General features: G+C 55.9%; 1 protein-coding gene and 1 long non-coding RNA gene across 7 annotated transcripts in view; one reads left to right on the top strand and one right to left on the bottom strand.

Annotated features, from left to right (window-relative positions):
- Positions 1–21926, top strand: part of LOC122443192 — a 30832-nt gene extending 8906 nt beyond the window's left edge. For both annotated transcript variants that reach the window (XR_006269948.1, XR_006269947.1), the window contains one exon: positions 21764–21926. This is a non-coding gene — a long non-coding RNA (uncharacterized LOC122443192). The remainder of the gene's footprint in view (positions 1–21763) is intronic.
- On the bottom strand, positions 1–27859 carry ZFHX2 (zinc finger homeobox 2). 5 transcript variants are annotated; one of them, XM_043471139.1, is made up of 11 exons: positions 27474–27859; positions 19776–19852; positions 10848–12940; positions 10138–10655; positions 9331–9577; positions 7815–7889; positions 7339–7397; positions 5625–5825; positions 5147–5273; positions 1280–4747; positions 7–1061 (listed from the first exon to the last, which is right to left on the bottom strand). In XM_043471139.1, exons 3-11 carry the CDS (start codon positions 12889–12891, stop codon positions 88–90), a joined length of 7713 nt encoding a protein of 2570 aa, XP_043327074.1. In that variant the 5' UTR covers positions 12892–12940; positions 19776–19852; positions 27474–27859; the 3' UTR covers positions 7–87. The 5 variants fall into 5 exon arrangements, with proteins under 5 accessions (XP_043327072.1, XP_043327076.1, XP_043327074.1 ...); XM_043471138.1 differs by lacking the exon at positions 19776–19852 and adding an exon at positions 15276–15357; XM_043471137.1 differs by lacking the exon at positions 19776–19852 and having other exon boundaries at positions 1–1061.

Below are 27859 nucleotides of genomic sequence, written 5' to 3'. Positions count from 1 at the left end.
GGGGGGAAGGATTTGCGCTCCCCACACACCCCTTGGAGCAAGGGGAGACCTAAGGCCCTCCCTTCCCCCACATCTTGGTTTATCTGTTTATAAAGCTAGAAGTGTAGAGGTAGTAGTCGTTTTGGGGTTGGAGTCCGTGTGAGGTAATCTTGCTTCCTCTTTGGCAAAAGCCACTGCAGCCGTGGCGGCAGCGTTGCTGGCCGTGCCGGGTGGGGCCCCCGGTGGCGGGGCCGCCTTGCGCCTGTGGGCCGAGGAGCGCAGGTGCGAGGCTAGGGCCTCTCGCCCACTCAGCAGCACCTCACATGCCAGGCAGTGGTAGGTACAGACGGGCACCCGCAGCGGCGGGGGCACGGAGCCCCCAGAGCCCCGCCCAAAGAAGCAGAAGGATCTCTGGTGAGCAGTGGCCGGCGCCTCCCCGTCAAACGCCATCTTGCACTGGCGGCACAGGTAGCGGTGGGTCACATCCACGGTGGAGATGCCAGGGCTGCCCGTCAGCAACTCGTCGGCCTCCCCAGCCTCCCCCTCCCTGGGAGCAGGCAGTTCGGGTGGCTTCGGAGGCGCGGTGGCTGTGGGCTCGGGGGCTTGGGTTGGTGGCTGGAGGAGGGCGTTGGGGAGCAGTCCGATGAGGGTCTGAGGTATCACTGGGTTCATGGGGAACAGCCCCTTCTTCATGCCATAGAGCTGCTGGAAGTAGGCCCCCGGCAGCTGGGGGCCAAAAACCGCTGGCGGTGTGGCAGCCCCAGCAGGAGGCAATGGGAAGGGTAGGAACTGGCCCCCCAACAGGGCTGGGACAGTGGCCTTCAATGCTTTGAGGTTCTTGAGGGCGTCAGCGGAGGAGTTGGTGGGGGCTGCGACTGGCTTTCGCTCACCAGAGACCTTGTCCCCAGAGAGTTCGGGGGGTGGGCCCGGGGCAGAGTCAGTGGTGCCTGCCGGAGAGGGCTTGGTTTGGTCGGGAACTGGTCTCTGAGGTAAAGGGCAGCCTGGGCCAGCGGTCTGGACCACGGTGGTAGCAGGTAGGACCGAAGTGGCGAGGCCAAGGAGGCCTGAGGAGGCTGCAGGGCCTAGGAAGATGAAGAGTGATGATCAGCCACCTCCCGGCGCCCCCATCCTGCCTGCTGGAGATGACCTCCTGCACACTCACGCCTCCCACCACCTAGCCTCCATGCCCCCTTCCCTCCTGCACCAGCAGGAAACACAGGGAGGCCCAGGAGTCAGGAAGGAAAACCCCATTAGAGGGAGATGCCCTCTGAAGCCCAGCTCCTCCCGAGCTCTCACTCACCTGAACTGAAAGGAGCTAGGCTGCCCAATGGGGGCTGGGCCAGAGCTGGGCCAGACAGGAGGACCGGGCCCAGGCGAGGCAGGGCCGGGGCAGCCCCGAGGGGCACAGAGGCAGGTGTGGCGGGTGGAGCCTTGGGAGCCGGGGGTGCCTCGGGTGCTGGCGCCAAGTCGTAACACTTGCTTTCACTCTTCAGCTGGGCTCGGACTGCCTCCTTGAGCTTGGCCAGGTGCTGGCGGGAAAAGAGATGGCCTCGGCAGGAGACATAGAAGTCATATTTGACATCACAGTAGGGGCAGTCAGTGCGCTGGGCTGCCAAGGGGCCCTCACTGCTGCCCCCAGCTCCACCAACTGCTGCCCCTTGGAGCTTGGCCTTCTTCTCCTTGGCGCGAGCATTCTGGAACCAGACCTGGATGACTCTCTTGGGCAGCCCGATCTCCTCGCCCAGCACCTCGCACTCCTGCATGGTTGGGGTTCGGTAGGCTTCATAGCAGGCTTTCATGATCTTCAGCTGCAGGCTGCTCATCTGGGTCCTGTAGCGCCGCTGCCCCATCCCATCTGGAACCCCACCCCCACCCCCTGGGCCCCCACTGGTCCCTCCAGCCCCAGGGGACTCAGGTTCGGCCAGACTGGAAGCTGACGAATCACTTAAATCCCCTGCTGATGGACTGCAAGCCTCACTCTCTGGAGAAGCTTTTGATGGCTCCTCTGGGCCCTCGTCCTCACAGGGTGGAGGGGGAGCTGGGAGAGGTAGAGGTGGCTCTGGTGTCAGAGCAGGGGCCTCTTTCCCAGGTGGCAAGAAAGGCAAGGGCCCGGCAGCCGGGGTGACCGTGGGGTAGGGAAGAGCAGGTGCATCCCTCTTAGGGGCCTCCCTCCCAGCCCTGTCATCTGCCTTGCCCAGCAAGAGGTTGAACTTGGGGAAGGGTGCAGGGCTGGGTGTAACAGGGGGCTTGACTGTAGGATTGGGCACTCCCCCAGGGGTGCTTCGAAACTGGCCCTTCCGCTCCCGGGCCCTGGTGTTCTGGAACCAGACCTGCACCACTCGCTTCTTGAGTCCCACCTCCTCAGAGATGCAGTCGAGCATCTTGCGTGTGGGATTGGAGTCCTGCATGTACCAGCGGTACAGGATCTCCAGCTGCTCGGGCAGGATGGTGGTGCGCAGGCGCTTATCCCTGGGGGGCTCGCCCTCCCCACCCACCCCCGCTTCACTGCCCGTAGGGGACAGGCTGCCGTCCTCGTGCTTCCGTTTTAGGGGTGGCCCTGACACTGGCGGAGTGCCTGCCACCAGGGGGTTTCGCTCCCCAAACACCAGCATGGGCAGGTCTAGGAGGTGGGGGGCAGCGCTGGGCTGCACGGGTGGCAGGAAGTGGAGCCGGCGGTGGCTGGTCAGGAGGTCCTGGCTGGGGAAAGACAGGGCACATTGGTCACAGGTGTGGACTGGGGAAGGCGAGGGAGGGGCCCTGCCTTCGGGCTCTTTGCCCTCTGGCTTTGTGGCCTCTGCCTGGCTCAGCTCCTCCCTGTCTGGGGGTTCTGGTGGTGGGCCCTCAGGCCCTGCTGGGGGCTCCGGGCCCTGTTCCTCCTCTGCGTCATCCTCCACCTCTTCCTCCTCTTCCCCTCTCTCTGCCTCTTCCTCCTCCTCGTCAGCAGGCTGGTCGTCATAGCATTTCTTGAGGTGCCGCACCAAGTCAAAAACACAGGAGAAGGTGGCGTGACAGCGCCTGCAGCCGGAGGCTCCCCCGGTGCCTCCTCCATTGGGCACAGGCCCACCATCGCTGGCATTTTTACGAGCTTTCTGGCGGGCGTTCTGGAACCACACCACCACCACGCGGCTAGCCAGGCCCAAGAGGCTTGCGAGCTGCTCCACCTCGCCGTCCTTGGGGTAGGCACTGGTCTCAAAGAAAGACTGCAGGGCTTGGGTCTGAAACTCTGTGAACTTGGTTCTGGAGAAGCGGCGGCCTGCAGGCACCAGGGGAGGAAGATTCCCTCTGGCGCTTTCATCCTCCTCTGGGGGCCAGCGTCCTCCTGCCCGACCTCGCTCCTCAAGGGGACGGGCACCCCCTGCCTCAGGCTCTGGGACCAGGAAAGGTGGGCCCAGTTGGGGAGCAGGGGAATCCAGGGGCCCGTCGGGCAGTTTGGGGGACTCTGCAGGGGGTGGGTAGAGGCTATCATAGCTCTTTCGAAACTGAGCAGCATATCGGCTCAGAGCCTCAAAGGGCAGAAAGCGGCGGTGCACGTGTTCCTCATGTGTCTTGAGGATAAGCATATTGGAGAAGAGTTTCCCACAGGCCCTGCAAGCCAACTTGTCCCCGCCCCCCAGGGCCTCTGGCGGGGGTGGGGTCGGGGGTGGGGGCACAGCCTGCTTTCCCTCATTGTACTGGATCACCAGCTCAAACCCGAAGTTTTCTAGAAGGGCTTTGGCTGCGGTGCGGGCTGCCTCGTTGGGCGTTGGGTGCGGGGGTGAGGGGGGCCCTGCCTCAGCCCCCTCTTCTGTCATAGGGGGCCGCTCCCACTCTTGCTCAGCCAGCTCAGCGTTCGGAGGCGGGGGTGGGGGAGGAGGGGCGGCAGCCGGCAGGGACAGCAGCGGTGCAGGCCCAGCCAGTGCTAGCTTGGGCCCTACCTTGAGGTCGTGGAGGTAGAAGGGCAGGAGCAGCTGCTGCTGCTGGAGCTTAAGCAGTGACTCGGGCATGAGAGGGAATGGGGGCAGGACTGGGGGGGTGAAGAGGGGGGCTGGGAATCGGTGCAGGTCCAAGGGAGGCGGGGGAGGGGACAGGAAGGGCAGTCCAGATAGGAAGCCGCTGGGCTCGGGGCCTTTCTTCTCAGGGCCTGCCTCCCCCTCAGTCTCGCCTTCCTTGGGCTCTTCTGGGCCTCGCTCTGGCCCCTCAGCCTTGGCATCAGTCTTGGCTCCCCTGGAGCGAGTCTGGTGCAGGACGGAGCGCATGTGGATCTCCAGGGTGGAGCTCTGGTTGTAGGAGACCCGGCAGACCGTGCACTTGAAGGGCTTGTCTGTGGCGGCGGCGGTGGCAGGCGTGGAACCAGCTTCCCGTGCTGGGCAGGAGGGGTCAATGGCGGCCTTCTTCATCTTGTGCAGGTGGGAGACTGAGTTATAATGGACCAGGAGAATGTTCTTCTGCGTGAAGGACTCCTTACACACAGTGCACTTGTAGGGCCGAGCAGGGTCGAGGAACTTGTCCAGGGCAAAGTTGGTGGTCTTCCGATAGGTCAGAGGGTGCCGAGAGTCAGCCGGAGCGGGGTCTGCAGGGCGGGGCTCCCCACCAGCCCCCTCTTCCTCCTCAGCCATGGCAGGTGGAGGCGCTACTTCCTCAGCTTGGGCATCAGGACGAGGGGCTGGAGACTGGGCTGGAGATGGGGGCTGGTCAGGGCTTCCCGTGGGCTTGTCTGGGGCCTCAACTGAGGGTGGGGGAGGCTCAGGAACAGGATCGGGACTGGCTTCTGGGGTCAGGTGAGGGCCTTCTAGGGGAGAGAGAAGGGGGCGCAGTGAGAAGGGAACCATTTCTGAGTCAGACCCCACCCACTTAACATCTAGAGTAGTTCCTCCTGGCTTCGGGCTTCCCAGGTGGCGCTAGTGGTAAAGAACCCGCCTGCAGGTGCAGGAGACATGAGATGTGGGTTCCTATGAGATCCCTGGGTTGGGAAGATCCTCTGGAGGAGGGCATGGCAACCCACTCCAGTATTCTTGCGTGGAGAATCCCCATGGACAGAGGAGCCCAGTGGGCTACAGTCCGTGGGGTCACAGAGAGTCGGACACGACTGAAGGAGCTTAGCACACACAGTCTTTGCCTCAGTTATCTTCAGATCTGCTTCGTTCACGGAACTCAGGTCCCCTTGGGAGGTCTGCCATCCAATCCTTACCTGCGGCTTGGGCTCTGCTGGGCGCAGGCTCTGGTGCGGGAGAGGGGGGCTCTGGGCCATCCCCCAGAGGGCTTAGAGCAGGCCCGGGCAGCACTTTGGTCGTCAAGGTCATCTCTACGGTTGTGGCCTGCAATGGAAGAGAGGTCAGTGACTTCCCCCACTGGCCCTCTACTCGAGACCCCCCGGCTCCACACCTGGTCGTGCCCAGTCTAGCTCCAGGCTCCTCTGACTTCCCATCTAATCCCTGCCTTCCCCACGGGGGAGGGCCTGGCTGCTGCCTCCGCTGTCCTACAGCCTCAGCCGTGCCTGCAGTGGAAGCCAGCTCTCACACGCCTCAGTGGTGCTTCCTCACCAGTGAGCAGAGGCTGCTGGACAGGTTCAGCCCCCAGGTTGCGTCCAGCTCTCAACTCCTGTCAGATCCCCACAGAGCCACTTCCTTCAGCACACACAGCTGCTGGCCCCCGCCCCCCGGACTCACCACGAGCAGCAGCCTCTCCACACACTCGGGCACCACGTTGTGGAGGTGGCTGAGGTGGAAGTGCAGGGCAGGCCGGCCCACCAGCTGCTCCTGGCATAGCGGGCACCTGAACGTGGGCTGCATTGCGTGCTGGGAGAGCGCGTGAGCCCTCACCTGCTCGGACTCCGGGCTCAGGAAACTGCAGTATGGACAGCAGAATACCTGGGGGCACACGGGCGGGGTGTCAGGGATGGGGGGGACCCACCATCTCGGGGCCCTGGGGTTTGTGGACATGGCCGGGTCCCCTCACTCCTGATGGAGGAGGAGCCCCAGTCCTGACAGCTGAAAGCTGACTCCACCCTCACTTCCCTCTGACAAAACAAAGGCCCAGGCTGAACTGCCCTCGCCTGCCCTCCACTCCTGTCTCCTTCATCCTGGTTCCTCTCTCATCCTGAGCTGCCTGCTCAGTTCTCCAGCCGACACAGGGCCCTGTCCCTACCCCTCTGGTTCAGTTTTCGTTTCTTACCTGCCCCCACCCTGCCGGTATCTCCTCTGTGAAATGGCCCCCCTCCCCTCTGGCACTTCCTGGACCCCACAGGCTCCCTGCCCACTCTGCCTCTCCGAGCAGCGGGCGCTCCCTACCTGTCTGCTCAGAAGCCGCCTCATTCTCCCTCAGAGTCTCAGCAGCTCCCACTTTCTCCGCCTGCCTCTTTCTCCCCTTCCCTTTTTAATGTAAACAAACACGACAGCTCCCCCAGTGGCCCAGGAGAATTCTGGCCTGGCTTGGCTGGCACCTTCCTGCCCACACCTCCAGAAGGTGGGGCGGGGAGGCCCCTCTGCTTCCGCCTTGCCTTCGTCACCTGACTGCCTGACCTCCAGCCTGCATTTCTGTCTTCCTGGCTCACTTCCTCCCATTGCCAGTGCCACTGGTCCAGGACCACACATCAGGGAGGGAATGGCCAGAATGGAAGGGTATCCAGATGCTCAGCTTAATGCACTCAGGCCTGGGAGCGGACATCTCGAAGTCGGGACGCAAGGGAGCCGAGGATATATGCCGTTACTGCAGTGTCTGCAGTCATAACACACACGCTGTGTGCAGTCCAGTGTGGAGAGCTGGGAGGCAGGGGGTGGCACCTCAAGACCAGAGGCTGGGGACCCCCCAGAGTCAACCTAAATGACCCTTGGGTCCTGCCTAGGTCAGGCATCCAGACTGGCAGAGCTTGCTGTCCGGATCACCTGGGTCAATGGGTCAGTTCCTCTGCCCCAGGGAGGTGCCAGGGCAGCGCACCCAGGGTCTCTAGAAGGTGAACTTCACGTCTCATCTTTCTGCTCCCAGCAGAAATAAACCGCTGGGCAGCAGCTAATGCTTTATTTTTGCCTTTCTCTTTTCATTTATTTACTTCTTCCCTCCCTCCATCTACTTCCAGTCTTCCCTCCCCTCAATAGTTTATTTCGTCACCTGTCCCTCAAATTCCCACCATCGCTTCCTGTTTGTTATCTCCCTTGTGCTCCACCCCTCAGGGTCAACTGTGCTCACATCTGTAACCAGACCTAGGTGCAATTTCAGAATTGTTGTATTCAGAGTGACATGAGTCACAAGCATGACAAAATGAAGTCTACCTTTGGTCTGAAATCCCTTGTCTGTAAAGGTCTACAGTTCAGCCTTTACAGTGTGAGCAGATCTCAGTAAAATCAGAGCCCCCCCCCAGCTCTTCCCCGTTACCCCAGTTCTGACCGTGGTCTGGTTGGCACTGTCTCCAGGAGGGCCAGTCTTGTTCTCTGCCTCTTCAGAAACTGAAGATGAAAAGAGAGATTCAGAGATTCTGACAGCCCTCCCTCTTCCTTTCACAGACCCCGGGCCCTTAAGATGGTCTGATTTGTAGCGCAGGGCTTGCAAGGTAGAGGGTGGGCCCTGGGCAAAGGGAGAAAGAGCAGGAAACTACAGAACTGCACTCATGCAGGGAGTGGGGCTTAGTAGGGCTGACCCCAGGCTGGCGGGATGGCCACAGGGCGGGAGCACCCAGCTCTCTGTGGCTCCGCCTCCCTGATCATGGTAGCTCCTTCTGCACTGGAGGCCTTGCTGGGTGTCTGGATTACCGAAAGGTTCCATGAGCACCTCAGAATGTATGAGAATTGTGGGGTGGGTGTGGGGGGAGGGGCGGTGAGGAGGACAAGGGATGGAGGAAGAAATGGACCAGATAAGTAACTCACCCAACTGTTCTGTCTTATTCTGGGCATCTTTCTCAGGGGTGGGTGGCCCAGCTAAGAGGGTGACAGGAGTCTTCCCTGTGTAGGATGAAGGGAGAGTCAATTTAAAAGGATAAAACACTACAGAAGGGAAGAAAAAGGGCAGAGGAAGCAGGACAAGCAGCCAGGCAATGAAGGAGAAGATGGATGGATAAATCAGTAGGCAGAAAAAAAAAAAAAAATCAGTAGGCAGGAGAAGACAAAAGAGCTGCTGAAAAGAAATACAGAGAATGAGGGGCAAAATTACAGTGTTAGGACTGGTTACTGTTGTTTTAGTTGATAAGTTGTAGCCTATTCTTTTGCAACCCCTTGAACTGTTGCTTGCCAGACTCCTCTGTCCATGGGATATCCCAGGCAAGAATACTGGAGTGGATTGCCATTTCCTTCTGCAGGGCCCAAGAAATCTTTGTGAGTCTAGCCCCGACACTTAAAGACGAGGGAACAAGCCCAGCAGTAGACAGGAAGAAGACCAAACTCAGCTCCCTGTCTTGACTGATCTTGGAAGCAGGGAGCCCAGAAAGGTAGAGTGAGAGGCACCGAAGTGGGGAGGTGAAGTTAAAGGGAAGCCGCTGCGGTGAGTAGGAGGCGGCAGGAATGGCTGGGAGAGGAGATTACCACTCAAGCAAGAATTGACAGATGTGTAGGAATTTATTTTCGGTGGCAGCCTAATTAAAGTGTTAAAGTTCCTTAACTCCACTCAGCCCTGCGCCAGAATCGTTAGCTATTGATCTGGGCCCCTCCGGCACTTAACTCCAGCCAGCGTATTGGCAATTCAATTAGCACCAGTCAATGCTGCCTGTTCCTGGTTCTTGCTGCCTATGCCCTCACCCTCACCCACCGCCAGCCTCTACAAAGCCCGGACGCCTGTGCCCACGTCTCATAGTCCCTTTCAGGCTCTTCTGCACTCCCTGGATCAGTGGTACCTGGCAGGCTGTTCCCAGTCTCTCTGGTACAACCTCAGCTGCCTAAGGAGGACCCTAAGCCCAGCGTTGGGGCTGAGGAGCTCCTCCGAGACAGGAAGAGGCTGGGGAGCTCATCAAGAGCGTCCTATCCTGCTGCCTTTGGGCCACGCCCCCAGCTCCCACCTCCTTCTGACCAGTCCTGGCCCAGCCCAAAGCTGTCTATTGTTTTTCTGTTCTTCTCCCTTCTTCCGAACCAGCTCCTGCCACCACCACCCTCCTCCCCCCAGCACTGCCAGCACACCGGTCACTACTCAGACTCACTGGGTGGTTCCTTCTCACCTCCCTCCCTGCCTGCTCTATTTCTCCATCCTGCAAAACCTCTGCTCTTCTCTTCCTTCTCCTCCAATAGCCTCTTGTCCCAGTGTTCCTGAAAGCCAGTTTCAGCACCCTTCACGGCACCTTTCCACTTGCTCTGGACTGTGCACAGATCCGTTTCTCGTCCCTGCGCCACTCTCTCCTGGGCCCCCCACTCCCGCCCGGGCTGCCCTTCCCTTCCTCTCCTGTCCCCTCTTCCTCACCGTGAGGCCGGGGCTGCCCATGGCTGAAGCTCAGGATGCTCTGAAGAGCCGGGAGCCCCTCGTCAGCCGCGGGGCCACTCTGTAGCAGCTGCAGGCGCCGCTGGGCCTGGGCGTCGCGGTGGGCAGGTGCCCGCAGGTGCTGCAGCACGGCGAGGCGGGAGGGCGTCTCCCAGGCGCATAGCAGGCAGCGGAACAGCCCCAGTTCTGGCCCCGCCGCCGTCGCGGTCCCCTCCATCTCCAGCAGAAACTGAAAGCACGCAAAGAGGCTGCTCAGGCCCAGGACAGACACCCCCGATTCCAGGGGGCTCCTTTGCTTCCCCCAGGGGAGTCTGACCAGCAGCAGCACCCCCACGTCCCTTCCTCTCTCTTGAGCCCTTCTTTTCTTTCCTTTGGCCACCTTAATGTGACTGCTCTTGCTCCCCCGCCTTCCTTCCTTCCTCCCACCAATCCTGGATTCCCCCCTACTGTATGAATAGAATTGATTCTATCCTCTAGAAGTTCTGGGGACGAGATGGACTGAGCAGACACAAGAACCCTCCTGCCTAGTCCCAAACACCAGAAAAGCTGAATAAAGTACTGGAGTCACCTGGTCAGAGTCCACCATCCTTTGTTCTCTTTCTCCACACCTGACTCCAAATAGCTTTTACCCTGTGCCCTTGCCTTTTTTCTCCTATTCCGCTGCCCTGGGTTTTTGCATCCCTTTCTCACTCTGCATCTCCTCACTCCGTCCCAGTCTCCTCTTCCCCCTCTCTCCCCCAGGCTCTGCGCAGTGTCCTTCCGATTCCAGACCTTCCGCCCCACTCTCACCTTATAGATCTGGCTGTTCTCTTCATGGGCCGCCCCCCGGGCATGCAGCTGCATCTTCTCCTTGCTGTTGGACTCAAAATCACAGATGTTGCAGCGCAGGTGCAAGGTGGGGACAGAGCCATACGGAGCCCCGTCTCCCAGGGGCGCTGGGGAGGGGGTGCCCACGGCCCCGCCCCCCTCCCTCAGGTGGGCTGCCAGCTGGTACTTCTGGGCATGTTTGTCGGTCTTGAGGTGGAGCTGGAAGTTGGCCTTGAGCTGGGTGCCGTAGCAGCAGAGCTTGCAGCGGTGGGTGTCACCAGCCACCTCCTTCCACTCGGCCTCCGGGAGGCTCCGGCCCATGCTGCAGTGGTAGAGCAGCAGCTCCAGGCTGTCTGTGCTGAAGGCCTGGCACACCAGGCAGCGGAACACCTTCAGGGACGGGCTGTCGTCTGGGGGCGGCGAGGTGGGCAGCCCGTCAGACAAGGCTCCCAGGAGCTGACTTTGAGGCAGGTGGGTGTCTGGGGAAGGGCTTCCAGGGGCTAGGGAACAGAGACAGGTTAGTGACCGTGGGAAGGAATGGGGCAGGATGGGCTTGCTGTGTGGCAACGGGAGGGGTGGGTGCCAAGGGAGCTGGCATTACCTAAGGGTGGGGGTGCTGGCCCTCAGGAGAAAGCAGGGAACCAAGTCTGGCCCTGGGAAAGGGAAAAGAGGAGAGCACCCAGGGAGCTTACCAGGTGCGGGGAACTTGCGGGCAGGTGCTCCGAGGTGGTGGAAGCCATTGAGAAGCAGCTGGGCTTCCAGGGGTTTGTCTGGCCTCAGCCCAGGGCCAGGCAAGGGAGCCTGAGGCTGCCCTAGGGCCTGCGGTCCAAAGTACTGAAAGAGGTCAGGGGGGGTGGCAGGGGCAGCCGCCGCCTGGGGAGGGGGGCTGGGCCCCACCAGCCCGGGCGGCAGGCCCAGCGGCAGCCCCTGGTGGAGCATGAGGACGTTCTGCAGGTGCTTCTCAGAGGTCATGTGGATGCGCAGGTTGCGGGAGATGTTGGTCTCGTAGCTGCACACCTTGCACTGCCAGGACAACTTGGTCTTGGGCTCCTTGTCCCCTGCAGGGGGTGGGACCGCGGCTTCTGGGGGGCTCCCCTGGCCCCCGGGCCCGGCCTGGAAGCCCTGCAGGTTGGCCAGGTGCTTGTCAGACTGCATGTGGATGCTGAGGTTGCCCTTGGTGGTGGTGGAATAGTTGCAGACCTCGCAGCGGTAGGGCTTGTAGCCGCAGTTGTAGCTCTCTCCCCGGGCGAGGCGGGGGTGGGCACCCCCTGCACTACAGTAGCTGCAGTGACTGTTGCTCTCAGGGTGCTTCTCCCGCATGTGCACGTCCAGGGTCTGCTGGTACTTGTAGTGCCAGTTGCACTTGGGACACTTCAGCGTCTTACAAGAGTTGCGTGAGTGCAGCAGAGACATGTGGCTGGACAAGCTGAGGCCCTGGAAGGCTGCCGGGGCCAGGCTGTAGTCATCAGCCAAGCGATAGGGCTGGGCCGGGTCTCCGGGGTCTTCAGGGGAGCCCCCCCGGGCAGGGAGAGTGCCCCCCTCCTTGGAGGTGGGTGAGCTTTGGTTGAGTTGGGGGCAGAGCCCGCCATCCTCCTCATGCCCCTCGGGGAACCAATCTGGCCCCGCCCCGCCTGCCGATGTTGGTGATTCTTTGGCTTGGGTTGGGCTGGGGTCCCAGATGGCTGGGGTGGTCTGGGGGGAGGGTGGGCTGAGGGCCATGACTTCTTCCACGGGCGGGAGGGGGGCCTGGGCTTCTGCCGCAGGGGGGCCGTCCTCGATCTGGGCTGCATTGGCTTCCGTGTTCACGCTGCTGCTGTTGTCAAGGGGTCTCTCTAAAGGGCGAGCAGGTGGTTTTGGTTCCAGGAAGCTCAGCAGGGCCATGCAGGCCTCGTCCCCCTCCTGGAGCACGGCTGGGTTGCCCAGCAGGCCCTGGTGTTGAGCAGTGGTTAGCTTCACCCCGTGAGACCGTGTGTGACCCACAAAGGCCTGGGGCCTGCTGAACCCCAGGCGGCACAGGAGGCAGAACCAGAAGAGCGCCCTGGGGTCTCCTCCCCCGCTCCCCGTGGGGCCATCTTTGGGATCTCCGGGTGGGTTTGGAGCCAGCTGGTAGCTCCAGAAGGCTCCGTCCCTTCCCTCACAGGTGGCCGGAGATGGCGCTGAGGTATCGTGGGACAGAATTTGGTCAGAAGAGCTAAAGCCTTGGATTGGGTCAAAGCCATGTTGGACGTGAAGGGCAGTGAGGTGTACAGGGGGCAGGTGGGCAAGGAGGGGCAGGCTGGACTCTTCCTGGACGCCTGCCTCACCCCGGGGGAAGCCCTTTGGTAATGGGAGCTCACTGTCGCCTGGCGGGAACAGCTTGGCCACTAGGCAGGCCTCACCTCCAGTTGCGAAGAATAAGTGGTCACTTAGGTCCACGGGAGGGAGCCCTCCCTCCTCCTCCTCCAGCTCCTCGTACTCTTCCACCCCCAGGTCCTTTGGTGGGAAGCCGCCACGGCCAGGCTCCTCCTGGGGCTCCCCTATCTCCTTTGGTGGGACGAGGCCACAGCCTGACTCTAGGGGCTGCCCCCCTGCCTCCGAGGACCTCATGCTCTCAGAGGTGGAGGGGGCATCAGGGGCATCTTTGGTGACAGGATCAGAAGGGGTGCTGGGGGAGGAGGTGTCCGGAGGCAGGGACGGGGCATCATGCCCAGGGGAGGGGATGGTGCCAGTGACAGAGGACAGGTTAAGGGTGGCCATGGCAGACGGAGGAGAGCTGGGGGTTCATCTCAGCGTGACAGCCAGGACCCTGTGGGGGAGACACGGACAGAGCAGAGCAGTGAGGTGGCAGGGGAGACCCCCAGCCAGGCAGCTGATGCTCCCGATATACTCCAGGTCCACCCTCTTCCCTCGGCACCATTCAAGGACCCATTTGCCAACTTGAAGCTTCATTAGTGTCTAACAGACTTCAGACTGAACATGTCCAAAATCAGAACTCTACTTCTGCCCAGAACTTGTTCCTCTCCATCTCTCCTATCTCAAAAATTGGTACCACCATTTATCCAGTTGCTTATGCTGAAGATCCAGTTTCCTCTCACCCCCACCCACAGGCAGGCCATTCGACAGTAACCTCTCGAGCATCTCAGTCCTCCATTCAGCCTCCCCATGAGCACCACCTTGGCCAAAGCCACAGCTGTCTCTTCCTGAACTAGTGCAAGAGACTCCGCGTTGGCCTCCATTTCCACTACAGCCTCTCCTTCCACTCAGAATGACCTTTCATTTAATTATGTAATTCAAAATTATGACAAATGCCAAACATAGATAAAGACAGACCAAATATAAGGAATCCCTTTGTTTTTACTGATCACCCAGCTTCAACAGTCTCCCAACTCGGGCCAATGTGGGTTTTTAAAAACTAATTAATTTATTTATTTGGCTACACCAGCTCTTAGCTGCTGCATGCAGGATCTAGTTCCCTGACCAGGGATCGAAGCTGGGCCCCCTGCATTAGGAGCGCACAATCTTAGCCACTGGACCACCAGGGAAGTCCCTGTTTTGTTTTTTGTTTTTTAACTGAAGTATAGTTGATTTACAATGTTGAGTCAATCTCTGCTGTATAGCAAAGCTATTCAGCTATATACATATATACATTCTTTTTTTATATTCTCTTCCATTATGGTTTATCATAGGATACTGAATATAGTTCCCTGTGCTATACATTAGGATCTTGTTAACTCGGGGCCAGTCTTGTTTCATGTGTATCATCAGGCACTTCCCCTTTCCCTGTATTGTTTAAAAGCAAAATTCAGACATTATAATCACCTTTCAAAATGTAAATCATACTATATTCTGCTTACAACCCATCAGTGATTTCTCACTGCACTGTGAATAAAACCCAAACTTCACTCCCTGATCTACAAAAAGTCCTATTTGATCTGGCACCTGCCTACTTCCAGCACCTCTTTAATACTCTCCACCCCACCTGACTGGCCAACGCCAGCCCACTGACGTTCTTTGTTCCTCAAACACAGCAAGTTCATTCCCACCTTAGCGGCTGGCCAGAGCTGCTGACTCTGCCTGCAATGCTCTTCCCCCAGTCTCTGCCCAGTGGCTCTTTGTCATGTCTGCTTAAATAGCACCTCTTCCAACAGGCCTCCCCTCTCTACAGAAGCTAACACAGCCTGGGGGGTGTATTTTCTCCAGAGATCTACTATCACTACCTGATATTTCCTGGTTTCCTTATTTCTCCTTTCTAGAAACTAAGTTCTATGAGAGCAGAAACTCTGCTTTATTGATTGTTCTATCATTGGTACCAAGAAAGACGCCTGCCACATATCCATACATATCTGATGAGTAGATAAACTCTGGAAAAGACCCTTAGATTTTCTGCACCCTGAAGAGGTAATTTCCCTAAGTCAAGATCCTCTTACAGAGGCCACAGTGAATTTCCTCTGGCCTGCAGGCACCAAGCTACTCTCAGATGCCTTCCAGTTCCATCTCTGGTCACAGGTAGGAGCTTCTTGGCCAGTTGAAAGACAAAGGCTTGTATGAGATAATCCTCCTCCTCCTCCTCCCCAGAGATTTTAAAAAAAGTAACAGTAATAATATTAAGTCAAGGTACATATACTATGGTCCCCGCACTGTTAAATACTTTAATCAATTATCTCCTTTAACTTCACAACAACCTTATTTTATGGGTGAGGCAACCAAGAAAGAGAGGCTGAATGAGCTGCTGACTATCACGAAGTTCCAAGCTGAAACTAGAAAAAGACTGGTGGGGCGCAGAGACCCCAAAGCTGTGGCCTGGGCTCCGCCCTCTAGCAGGACTGGCCCTCAGACACAGTGCTGGCAAAATGAGCCTCCAAGTCTAGAAACCAGGGTTCCTGAGCTCCCTCCAGCTGATTAAAACTACCCAGCCCTGCACGCTGCTCCCAATCTTTTTAATCTTGGTTCCCCCCCTCTAACTCGCCAGTTTCCCATGCCTCACCATCCCATACTTCTCCCAGTGTCCCATGTGTCCTAACTCCTCTTCAGTTTGTTAATATCAGCAAACGATTAAACCTTCAGTGCTCAGGCCAGAGTGTTTCCAGGAAGTGGTGGGGCTGGTAGGGCTTCTCCCAGCTTGGACCACGTCTTACCCTCACCTTCAGATTCCTTGATTTGGAATGGGTCCTCCATCTGGCCCCAGTCAGCCTGGAAGCCTCCATTCCCACTTTCCTCCTCCTCCTGGGGGACCAGCCAGGCGTGAAGTCAGAGTAGGAGCCATTAAGGAGCTCCGCGTGGGGCTGGCTCCGCATGCTCATGAAAATGCAAATCAGCACCTGGGCCAAGGGTGGGGGGCTGGGGGGGTTGGAGAACTAACAGGGAAGTAAAGGAATTGGGGGTGGGGGTGGGGGTGTTATCTTAGATAACCAGAAAGCAGAAGCCCTGAAGTTCTGGGATAAAGGCATTCCTCCTATGGAATCCCTGGGGGGCAGGGGGAAGTGGGGGCATACATGTGTTGGACTGGAGGGCCTGATATCCCACTGTCACCCCCATAATGGGGGCTCACCTGCTAGGAAGAACTCAGACCTGGCAAAAGACGCTGAGGGCTGAACCTGGTGGGTGCCGTGTCTCTGCTGGCCCACCTCACATCCATCAGCAAATTCTCCCTAGCCCCAGACTCACAACTCATATCACACTGCAAAGGAGGGCTACGAAGACCTAAGCCCCAAATCCTCTCTCCAAGCTTCTACTTCCCAGGACAGAAAAAAGACACAGCTCATTCCTAGCTAGAAACCAAAGGAGCTTAGCTTTGGGCTAGCTAGTGGGTGAGACCTGGATCAGCGGAGGGAGGGTAGGTCTGCAGCTGTTTAAAATTGCAAATCTCTTCCCCACCTCCCCCTCCTCCTCAACAGGAAAGAATTTCAATTGCAAATTTATCTCTGCCTCAGTGCATCTCCACGCCCCCCTCCCCCTTTCTACTCTGTGCTTCTCCCATCACCCACTATTTATTACAAACCTTTAACTGCAGCAATTATTTTTTTTACTTCTTTCCCTCCTTCCATTTTCCTCCGCCTCAATCTTTTCTTCTGCCCCTCTCTGAATCTGTGTCCCTTTCTTTGCCCTTCCTATCTTGACCTCAGTTTTCACCTCCTTCTAGAGATGTTCACCTCTAAGTCATGTCGACTCTTTGTGACCCCATGGACTGTAGCATGGAACCAGATAACGGGTCCCCACTCACCGCCCCCCCCCAGGACCAGAGTCTTGTTCTCCCTCAGACCACAGCCATCTCTGCTGGGGTTCCAGGCTTTCCTTAAGGGCATCTCCTCTCCCTCAGGGTACATCTTAGCTGTGGGGTTAGGGAGAAGGCAAGCCCTCAGAGGTCTTGGCATTCCTGGGTGTGGAGGACGGAAGGAGGAAGAGGGCAAGTCAGGTGTAGGGTGGAGGTGGGTACGGTCAAAAGGGAGGGCCGGGGCCTGTAAGGAGAGGGGTTAGGGGAGGCAGAGCAGGCAGTGGCGGCCGTGTGATTAGAGCACAGATTGATGTGAAGGGGCGCCACAGACGGCAGAGAGAGTCAATAAAACGAGAGGATCACATTAGAGGCGACAGAGAGAGCTTTAAATTACAAGGCTGCTGCCACCGAGGGGGATGGGAGGAGGCAGGCCTGGAGCCAAGGGAGGGTGGAGAGTTCTGAGGGTGTAGTCATCCCGGGAGATGAATCTTCCAGCTCCAAAATGGCCCTCAGTCTCCAGAGCTCCCTTGCTGCCCCTGCATTCCATCTCCTTCCCTAATGCTTCCTTCTCTCACAGGGTGGGGAGAGAGGGGAAGATGGAGAGGAAGCTGTGGGAAACAGAAGAGGTTGTTTTTGGTATTGCCTCTCTCTTCCTCTGTGCAGACCCCGGTCCCTGGCTGTTCCTCAAGGTGAGAAGGGAAGGATGGAGTGCTGCTTTCAAAGTTCGGCCAGTGCGGGGGGCCGGGGTGGGGCAGCTAGCCCCATCACGAGAATCTCTCAACAGATATTCCTCAACGGGAGGAGGGCTGTAAAGAGCTGGACAAGAATTCCTACTTCTTGATATGCCCTCACTGTTCAGGGGGGCAGATACACTGTACTTAGAACAGGAAGAAGCCAGGGAACTTCCAGGGACCTTCAGTACAGCCTGTAGGACCTGAGAGCTACTGAAGAAGATGTTATGAGAGTGACAGAAAGGCTTGGATGTGAAGCGGAAAACTGCGAAGGGGGGCTCTGAGACCACAGTAGGCAGAGCAGGCTTCAGGGTCTTGAGAATTACAGGAGCCAAAGGGACAAGGGCAAAGGCAGGACCAGAGAAGTGAGGCCTGAGGAAAGAGTGTGCCCCTCACCAGGCGGTGTGGGGCCAGGCTGGCCAGGGGCACCCCCTCTAGAGCTGGAGCCCCAGCAAGGCCAGGACTCCCCTGGGCTGGAGCCCCTCCCATCTCAGGCAGAGCTGGAGCAGAAAAGCAACAGGACTGCTCCCTAGTGGTTACAAAGGGCACATCACTGAGGAGGGGACAGGCCTGCCGGGTGATAGACTGGCTTTCTCCTCCCAGCTCCCCGGCTTTTAAAAACAAAGCCTCCTCTCCTTACTTTTCTTCAGACCCACTGGCAGGGCAGAGTCTTTCCCAGCAAAGTCAGCCAGAGGGCACCAGACACATTTGCTTACAATCTGCATACAGTGATTTCCAGTCGGAGCCCTCTAGACTTGCATAACTTTTCAACTGTTCCATCTATTCTCTTTCCTTGGAGCCCGTTTTGGGGAACTTTCCTTTCCTTTCTCTGAAACCCCAGACTCCAGGCTGCCCCCTCCACACTCACTTTGCCCTGCCTTTCTCTCCTTTTGGTTTCAACCTGTTGCTTTCAAGAGGCAGCCACAGAGGGAAGGGGAAGATGGCAGTCTGTGTGCCCACATTAGGGGGATCAGTTGGTACCAACAGCAGATAAACTCTAACCAGATGAGATTTCTTTTCTAAGGCAGTGGAAGAACATGGGCTAAGGATTTATGCAGACTCAGGTTCAGTCCTGGCTGCCCCCACTCACCAGCTGTGCAACCCTGGTAAGTTACTTATCCAGTCTGTTTCCTCACCTGGAAACTCCCTGGCCCTCACTTTAGAGTGCTCACACAGAAGAAGGGTTCAGAATTGGCTTCGTGTGCTTTGCTGAGCCTGGGCCTCTCCAGTGCATCTGTAGAGTCACACAGTTGCATACACTGCTGTCCTTACCCGGCTTTTGTGAAGACCAGTGCAGGTAACATGTGAAAAGTGCCCATTCTATGTCCATCAGGTCAGTTCCTTTCCTTCTCTCTGGCTCTCCCTGCACTGCCCCCCATCCCACCCCACCTCTCCCCGAAGAGCTGGGCAAGGTGTGTGCAGCTAGGCCGATGCTTTCCTTCGGCCTTGCCCCTTCTTGACCGGGCCTTTTCCTCTCATCTCTGCCCTTTAAATGAGGGCAGATTCTTTGGTGAGTAGGATTTCAATCTAGTCTGCCCAGCAGCAGTGTTCACTTCTCACAGGCCCTCTTGACTGCTGGGTCTAGATACACCCCATTATCCCAAACCAGAGACTGGAAGCTCTGCCCAGGTTCACACTTGGATCAAAACTCTTATGGCTTCTCCCTGCATTAAAATGATCACTGCCTCTGTCTCTAAAGCTCACCTATATTTAAAAAGAAAACAACAAAAAAAAGGTATTCCTATTCCTCCATTTTAATTCTACCTATCTCTTTTAGATCTATCCCTGGCACCCCAACATTTAGGGAGTTCTTACTTTGTGCAAGAGAAGTTTTGTCCAAAAGAGAGAAAATAAGAAAGGCAGGGATTGAGGCAGGCAGGGAAAGGAATATCAGAGAGTGAAGAAAGGGACAGCCAAGGCAGAGAAGAGGAGGGAGGGAAAAGGGAGGGAGAGGTAGGGAAGGGGCAGGGAGTTGGGTCTTGATCTGCACAGGTAAATACTGCAATCCGAGTCTCCTCAAGACCTCACAGCTTTGGCATCATATTGGGCAGGGGCCTGTCCCCTTTGAGAAGGATGGAGCAAGATGCTGAAGGTGGGCAGAAGGGAACTGGGTGGGGTGTGAGGAGAAAGGAGAGGCTGAGAAGATGAGGGAGGGAGGGAGGAGACCGGGCTAAAAGGGAAGCTACAGATTAAAACCACAAGCGGAGAGGGACATCCATGCACATTTGTGTCACTTTCCTGAGATGTGCCGCAGCATGCCGGCTGCTGGAGTTGAGGATGTCCCAGAGAGAACAGGAGCCTCTTGCCAATGTGTCTCCCTCAATGATGCTGCAAGTGTTAGGACAGCAGTGAGGAGCTGTGTGATCTTCAGGTGCACTGGAGAGATCCAGGTTTAGATAACCGCACCAAGTCAGCTCTGAACTCTTCTGTATCAGCACTCCACGGTGAGAGAACAGGGGGCTCTACCCTTGAATTCAGATTCGGATCCTGTCTGATCCTGGCATGGGGGACCTCTGTGGAAGATCTTTGATCTCCCTGAGCTTGAAAAGAATTACATGCAATTCTTCTAGAATTATTTGGAAGGATACCATTGTAAGTGGCTGTGTATACAAAATCCTTCTCGTTCTTTGATTCTGCATGAATCCTTGTGATGGTAATGTCTATTTAAATACTGCTAAAACAACAAAAAATAATAATACCTTTAAATGTTTATCACGTGTCAGGCACTGTGCTGAGCCCTCTGGAAGCATCGCATCACCTAATCCGCCACTACAATCTGATAAAATAGATACAGCTAGTCATTCCCACTTACAAACATGGCAGCAGACTTAGATGGGTTATGTAATTTTCAAGGCCTCTTACTTGGAAAATAAGAGTCGAGACTGGCCTCAGGTAGCCTGACTCCAGCACCCTGCTCTCAAGTTAATTTGTTAGCTTCTAAGCTTGGGCTGGTTAAGTCTTTTGAATGAGATCTTTGAGTCTGAGTGTGCTGCTCTGCCCTTGTGTCTGTTGCCTTGAGCATAGTGCTGTCACGCGCTTCCTTGAGCTTGTCATGGCATTCTCCTGGTTGTTACAGTAAGATGGGCCACAACAGGCTGCAGGTTTGTGCACCTCCGGGAAGTGCCATTCACACTGCTGTCTGCACGGGGGCCCGGGCCATTCTGGGTGCATGTCTCTGTCTGTCTGGCTACTGGAGGTGAAATGGAGATAGCTACCACAGATTTGTGATAAATTCTGAAAGTCTACACATGTGTATTCATAACAGTATATGAACTTAAGGAAAAAAAAAAAAGAAAAACAGTATGGTATTGTCTGGAATCAAATTCTAGTTCTGTTCCCTATGCTGTAAATGTCCTCAGGGTGGGTTGCTTAAAGCTTGTTTCTTCATAAATAGAATGGGAAATAGTTCCTTATAGAGTTGTGCCCATTGAGATGATCATTATTGAGACTGGCACTTTGTATGTGATCAATAAATGGGAACCATAATTGCTCATCCACCTATCTAATTCCCTGAGTTGGGGTGTGTGTGTGTTTACTGCTTTCTGATCTTATGTGTGGCTGAGGGCCTGGCTATAGCCCTGTCCGGGCACCTCTTCGGGGTTAGCGCAGGGGCTCCCCAGGCTCTCGGTTAACAACCCCCCCCGGGGGCCCTGGGTTTCCCGTTCAAAGGTGGGGGTGTCCTGTCTGGGTGTGCTGCCGCGTGCCTGTTTGCGCGCGGTGGCCCGGCTGGCGCGGGCGTGTTTGGGGTGGTGGTAATTACTGGGATGGCCCAGCCCTAATGAGTGTGATCCCGTTACACTCTCACCGCCTCTAATGGAGCTAACCTCATTTCACAGCCATTAGAGATGGAGATGAGGCCCCGCCCCCAGCCCCGCCAGCTGCAGCTCCCACAGCCCCGGCCACGTTCTTCCCCTCCGGCTCGCCATTTCCCCTTGCCACTGCTCCTCTCCCTCCGGGGCCTCTGCTCCTCCTTCCAGGCGTCCCTCTCCCTTTCCCCATTGTTCTTTCCCTTCCCATCTTTCCGCGCTTCTCTCCCCTGCCCTCCTCGCCTCCGTTCCTGGCTTCCTTTACCCCTCCCTCTGCTCCGCCGGTCTGTCTGTCCGCTGCGTCTCCATCTCCCGTCCCCTTCTCCGCTCCCCTCCCCCGCTGCTGGCCCTCCCCTCCCCCACGGTGCCCCGTCTGGCCAAAGGACAAATCTCAAGGGGAAACCAGCAAAGACAAACAAGGAGCAGTGACTTCATTATCGTCGTTAATTTGCCACTTCAGTTCCTCCCACAAGGGTCAAAGCCGGCACGGCTTGAACTCAGGACTGAGGCGGAGGCCGAGCCGGCCGCCTGCCTTTTCCGCCTTACGCCTCTCCCACAGCCACTCGGCCTCCCTCCTCCTCTCGGCCTTCATTTCTCTGCAGGGGGTCAGGCTCCGGGTTTTTCTCTTCCGTTTCTCAGTCCTCGCAGCCTCAGCCTACCGCCCTCCTTCCTTTTTCATTTAAATTGTGGCCTTCCCTCCGGCTCTCCCGGCTCCAGGTCACATGGTTTTTATACCGTTCTGGTCCTGTTCTGCCGGTTTCCCCTTTTCCCACTCTTCCCTGCCCTGCCTCCCCTGCCTCCCTGTCTAAGCCTTCCTCAGCCTTCCCTTTTCCTAACCTCAAGCACACTCCTGTCCCTAAAGCACTGGGATTTATCTCTAGGTTTGAAGACCACATAGCCTGGTGACGCTGGGGATGGGAGGAAGGAGGCGGCTGTGGTACAAGCAAGAAAAGTGATAGAGAAGGTGGAAATGGCTGGATTGAAAGGAAGACAACTGATGGGGGATGACAGGCACCTGAATCAAGGCAAGCAGCAGAAGCCAGACTCAGAGACTCAAGACACACTGGGTCCCAGAGAAACCACCTTACCAAGACCAGAGAAAGAGAATGGGCCAGAGGGCTTTGGGGTGGGGGGTGGGAGGGTGTCAACCGACAAAACGGAATGAAAAATCTGAGGAAAAATGGTGTTAGCCCCATCAGTTCCTCAGGGAAACACAGTCTAACACTCCCCTCCCACCCTCTGCCCTCCTCCACTGAGAAGCCAAATGACTGACAATTGACTCTTGACCTTTAGCCCAATCCCAGCCCCAAAGGGAGAAACTGAAGGTAGTTGGCTGTGACTGGAGGAGGCACGGGCGGAAATGTCTACACATGAAGTAAACATTTCTTCACCCACCCCTGCCCTTCCAACTGTGCACTTCAAAACGCTACACAGGACCAGACACTGCATATGAATGCCCTCTTCTCTCTGCAGAAACCACGTGCTACTTATGCCTTCTAATTGCTCAGGCCCCAGTGCCAGCACTGTTCCAGTGGGTGGCCCTGCTGTGATTCCCAACCTGGACCCTTGGCTTCAGCGTAATCACGTATTCCTGCCCCAATACAGAGACAGCTCCTATTCTCTCATTTGACTTTGAAAGAGATATTTTGAGGGGATGCCATGCTGTCTTTGGAGGGATTAGGAAAAGGTGTCTTCTTCCAAGTATGTACAGCTTGGTGACAGGAGAACAGGTGGATCTCGGCCCTGTCAACCCCTTAGCTGGGTACCCGAGACAGCTGGACACAGAGGCCCTGGTCTGCACGTGTGCTTATTAGAGGGGAGCAGTGAGAGCCAATGGGATTACCTCAGGGTGCTGAACGGCACCTCTAAATCCTTCACGCTATCTCACTGGCCTAGGGTGGAGAAGGCGTGGGCAGGCAGTCCCCTGGAGCTTTCCACAGAGAGGCAAGGGGCTCTGGAAAAGTGAGTGGTGGGATGACTGAGAAGCCAGAGAAGAAAGATGGAAAAATCAATGAAATGAGTTTCTAACGGTGAGGTAAAGGACCGCCGTGTCGACAGCCTGTCGCCTGCTGCAAAATATGAGCTGCCCAAGTCCATGGCAGCGGCTGACAGTGCATCCAGCCGCCACAGTCCTCGCTGAAGGCCCCCGCCCGCCAGACCCTTCTCCAGCTGCCCTGGCCATTCTTATTATAGACAGACTCTCCCTCAGGGCTCCCAGCTTGCGACCTCTCTTCCAGGGCTTCTTTCCTGGATTCCTTTGATCCATTCAGGGCATTTTTGACTCTTCACCACAGGCACAGGTTAAGTTATAATTCCTGATTGGGTGCATCCTTTCCCGCTATGGCTTCTGTGTTCAGCAGCCTGCTCACAGATCTCAGTGTTGTGATGAGCTGTGCATCTCCTGCCATCTCCTGTTTTACTCTAAACCTCTAGACTCCAACAAGGCAATGCATAGTCAGACGTCAAGGCCATCCTTCACAGGGCTTCTTACATCTAAGTCTGTGCCTCTTTCTGCCTTTTGGCCCACTTGGCCAATGCTGACTTCCCTGTAATTGCCTAGATTTGGACACGATTTTGGGTCTGTGTTGATTTATGAATTCTGTGGCTGGCATGTTTGTGCGCATGCATGCGTGTGTATTTATGTATTTACATATGGCAGATTCCATTGTAGTCTCATGACTGGGAATGGGGTGGGGTAAGGATGCTACTTCCAATTCAAATCTCCAACTCTGTCTTTAGAAACAACTCTTAACCTTTCTGGAAACCACCTCCTTTCTCTAGCCTCCTCCATATCTTCCTCTTGGGCTCCTAAGACTGTTCATTCATGTTTTCTCCCATGATCTCTGCAGGCTCCCCAGATCAGCACCTAGAATCAGCCCTGGATGCCTCTGAGTGTGCCCCTCACCCAGTGTCTCCTCTGTCCGCCTCAGGTTTCACAGGCACTTCTGGTAACTGCCCTCCAGTCCTTTCCTCCAGTGTCTGCTTTCTCAACTCACCCATTTATGCAGACTTAGGCCTGAGAGCTGGGCTGAAAGGAAGGTGGGCTCCGCTTCCTTAGCCTCCTTTTATTTATTCACCGTCTTGATCAATAGATATTAAGCATCCCCTGTGTGACAGACATCGTGCTAGGTGCTAGAAAACAATCAGAAACTAGACACAGGCAGTGCCTGCTCCTATCGTCATCAGGACTAACCTTGGGTCTCTCATTGACAGCTTCTCTCAGAGTCCCCCACCCCTCTTTTACCTTCACAGCCAAGTTCCATTCAAGATCCTTCCTTTTTCTGTATTCCTGCTTCACACAGCTCTCACAGGGCTCCTATCCCCTCTAATCTGCATTTCCAGCTTCGTGTCCATTCCTAAACCCAAAGCCCAAAGCGAGCTTCATCTTACATTTTTAGTAACTCTCCTTCCTGCTTACAAAGCCCTTCTTTCACATTCTGTAACTGCCAGTTTCCACGCTCTTCCTTCTTTGCCTGTTTTTCAGTCCTACCATCCCGTCCTCAATGCCCCTGTCTCCTGAGATCCTTTCCTCTTGCTCCTGTAGGCTCTAGTGAACCTCAGGTGTCCACAAACAAGATTTCATTTAGAGCTAAGAATAGCTGCAGGGAGGCAAGGTCAAGCTACCAACCTAGGAATCCTACAGATTTGACTCTGGCCCTGGCCAATATGTGTACAGCTCCTCAGCAAAGCCGCAAGTTGTTCCTCTGTGGGTCTTAAGGTAACACCCGCTGCTCTGACATCATGGAGGGAGGAACCCTGTCAGGTTGCCAAGGCAACACCAGCAATTTATGACATCAGAGGCTGTAGGTCTTTGGTGCTCAGGGGCTAGAAAGATTCCAGTTCCTATCAGTTAAAGTAAATGGGAATTTCTAGTTTTTTTTAATCTCTTTGCTCATGTTGCCCTGGCTTGGGAATGAAATGCAGAGGCCTCCAGTAGGTTACTGAGGGATTTGGCCAACGGAATGAGCCAAATCTCTCCTCTTCACCAGATATCTCTGCGTTTCCTCTCCTCTCCTTTGGCACCTCTCTCTTTTGGGGATTCGCCCAATGGTATTTCTGCTCTTTTTTCCAAATTGCCCCTCCTGCGGTGCTCTCTTTGCATCCATCATGCTGTGTCCTCACACCAGAGGCATTTGTTTCCTTTGATACCTCATCCTCTCCTCTTCCCCTACCAAGCTCTGTGCTGCTCTGATCTGCTTCAGCAATCCTCTTTTTGCCTTCCATTCCCCTTCTTTGTACCATGCTCTTTTCCCACCTCATCTTATTCTTCAGTTCCTCCCTTCCCCCATCTTAACACTGTATTTATTCATTTCATATTGCTTTTTCTGTTGACCTTCCTCTTGAGAAATAGTCTATCCTTTCTCTCCCTGTCACCTTCTGTATCATTATTAACTCATATTTTGTTTCATTCTCCCAATTTTTCATGAATCACCCCTTGATTCCTCCCCTGCCCCCATTCTACATGAATTTTCTTCTCTTCCTTTGCGTGTTCCTCACATCATGCATTTCTCTACCCTGTGCATTTATCTCTCTCCTCTTCCTTTCTGTCGCTGTCCACCTGTGAAATCTTCCATCTTCTGCCCATATCTACCTCCTCCTCTTCAAGCCCCTGAAGTCTGGAAAAACAATGAGGAGCTTGTTTTAAGGTAAACTCTCCCACTGTTTATCCACCTTTCCCATTCTTTAGGCTGAATGAACCTGGCCCTTTGCATAAGATAGCTTCTGTCACATGGATGAAAACTGCCTCCTGAAGAAGCACAATGAATCCAAATATGATAAGATCAAGGACCCAAGAAGAAGACAAATTAAAAAGTAGAGAAAAAGCCACCAGGGTCTAGAATGAACTGAAGGATAAGAGGCAACCAAGCAGGGTGGAGCTCTGAGTCCCAGAGAATGTCCCCTTACAAAATCAAACTTGACAGTGAATGAAACATAATGACTCTGACCGATGAAGGGGTTATATGCCCCTGGAAGCCCATTAAATTGATTTCTTGGCCTGTTTATGTGCCTTCACAAACCATACTCCCCTACTCTCCCAGCCTCTTTGCTCCCTGGTATCTTCTGCTGCTGCAGTTAAAATGCTCAGTGAGAGGGTAAGAAATACAAGAAACTTAGGGTGACCAAAGAGAAAAGGGAGGAAGAGGGTAGATTACAGGAACAAAGGTGAAGAATAGGCAAAGGAGATCATGGGAGATGCGGATGGGGAAAAAAGGGGGTGACACAAACGGGGAAATGAAAAAAATATATAATGGTAAAGGGAGGGAAGGGAGGAAAATCGAGTCAGTGATGAAGAGATATGTGGTGGGAAGCTCCTGGAGAGGCAGGGGACACGCAGGAGACCAGTGGTGAGGTCCTGATGGGGGATACAGGCACACGGCAAAGGGGACAGTTAACAATGCTGGGAAGTTCCAAAGTTCCCGGGGTGAAAGTGGAAGACAGGCCGTCCTGGCTATGCGGAAAGGGCACTTGAATCCTTGGGGGAGATACACCTATCCTTCCACTCTTCCAGGCCCCTCGCCAGTGACTACCACAATCATCAATCATGACTGATAAGCAAACTCCAAGGCAGCCTGAAAAGGCCAGAGATATCCATTCAGACCCTGAAGGAGTCCTAGATGGGTAGACCAGTTAGGCAGCCAAGGTGTGACACATAGTGACAAGAATACACAGCGAGAGGATCGCCCGGATAGGAAGTCACATCCGGAGACAGTGACACACAGACAGACCCAGACCCAGAGGTGGATGGGTGGGGAGAATGAATGAGAATGGCAAAATCCAGACGTAGGGACACATGGACAGAGATCTGCAGGGCAACAGGCCCAGCATGGTCAAGGGCTCAACGACAGAGCTATTCAGAGAGAGGGACAGACAAGAGCAGATGGAGAGATGGTGGGCCAGGAGAGGCACACTTCACCTTGAAAAGGAGCGGTGGCCTCCCCTCACCTACTAGTCGCACCTTTCAAAAACCAAAAAGCAACAAACAACTCAACTTCAGGCAAAACCTAAAAATCAAAGATTAAGGGTGTCCACCTCCCCTCCCACCCTCCCACCCGTGGCGAGCTCGCTCATCCGTCAGCCCGCCTGCTAGCCGCCGTTCCTCGCCCGTCCTGAGGCCGGCGGGGGGCCGCCGAGACCCAGGCCCCTCTAGACTGACAGCTCCGAGCCCCCACAGTCACCCGGCCTCCTCTTCCCTCCGGGATCCCCGCTCCCCGAGCTGCTCGGCGCGACCCGTCTAGCCTCTCGTTACCCTCCGCCCGTCCGGCAGGCTCCTAGTCCAGCTTCGATGCCTTTCGGTTCCCCGCCTCTGCCTCCACCCCGGCCTCTCTCTCTTCGCCCTCTCGTAGGCCCGCTCCTTCCCTCCCACAACCCTGTCCCTCCTTCTCCTCAGGCTCTCGGTCTGACCGTCTGTCCGTCTGGGTCCCCTCCCCCAGTCCCCTTTGGTCCCTCTCCGTGCCCTCCAGCGGCAGTCTCCGAGCGCCTCCTCTCCCCTCAGTCTCAAGCTTCCGAAGAGCAAGGAAGGGAAGACGAGAGGGAGAGGAAAAAAAAAAAAAAACCAACCAACCCAGCAGCATCGGAAATCGATGCACTTACACCTCAGCTGGAAGCAGGGACGGGAGTCGAACCGCGGCCGCCGAGCAGCGCGAGGCGGGGAGGGGAGGGGGTGGCTCTTGGAAGGGACTTCTCCGATGTGTTGATTCCTTTTTTTCCCCTCCTCCTCCCTCCCTCCAGCGCTCACTCCGGGGCGTCGGGGACGGAGATGGAAAAAATAAATAAATAAATTCACGGCGGTGAGGGAAGTGAAGGAAAATAATCAATGCTATTTGGCTGCGGCTGAAGTGTTTTCCCGGCTTCGTGAGGGGGTTTCCATTGATTCACCCTGGGCACTCGCTCGCTCCCTGCCTCCTCCTCCTCCTCCTTCTCGCCCTCCTCCTCCTCCTCCTCCTCCTCCTCCTCGCCCTCACTCCTCCGCCTCATTC

This window comes from Cervus canadensis, chromosome 6, assembly GCF_019320065.1.
Source record: "Cervus canadensis isolate Bull #8, Minnesota chromosome 6, ASM1932006v1, whole genome shotgun sequence".
NCBI lineage: Eukaryota > Metazoa > Chordata > Mammalia > Artiodactyla > Cervidae > Cervus > Cervus canadensis.
This window is presented reverse-complemented; position numbering and strand designations above follow the sequence as displayed.

What these genes read in the sequence shown, in the direction of transcription:
- ZFHX2 (XM_043471137.1), bottom strand. Translation starts at nt 12,891, where the DNA reads ATGGCCACCCTTAACCTGTCCTCTGTCACTGGCACCATCCCCTCCCCT. An exon ending in GAATAAGACAGAACAGTTGG is followed by an intron (nt 7,398 to 7,814) that starts GTGAGTTACTTA and finishes TTTCATCTTCAG; the next exon opens with TTTCTGAAGAGGCAGAGAAC. An exon ending in CAGCAGAGCCCAAGCCGCAG is followed by an intron (nt 4,748 to 5,146) that starts GTAAGGATTGGA and finishes TCTCTCCCCTAG; the next exon opens with AAGGCCCTCACCTGACCCCA.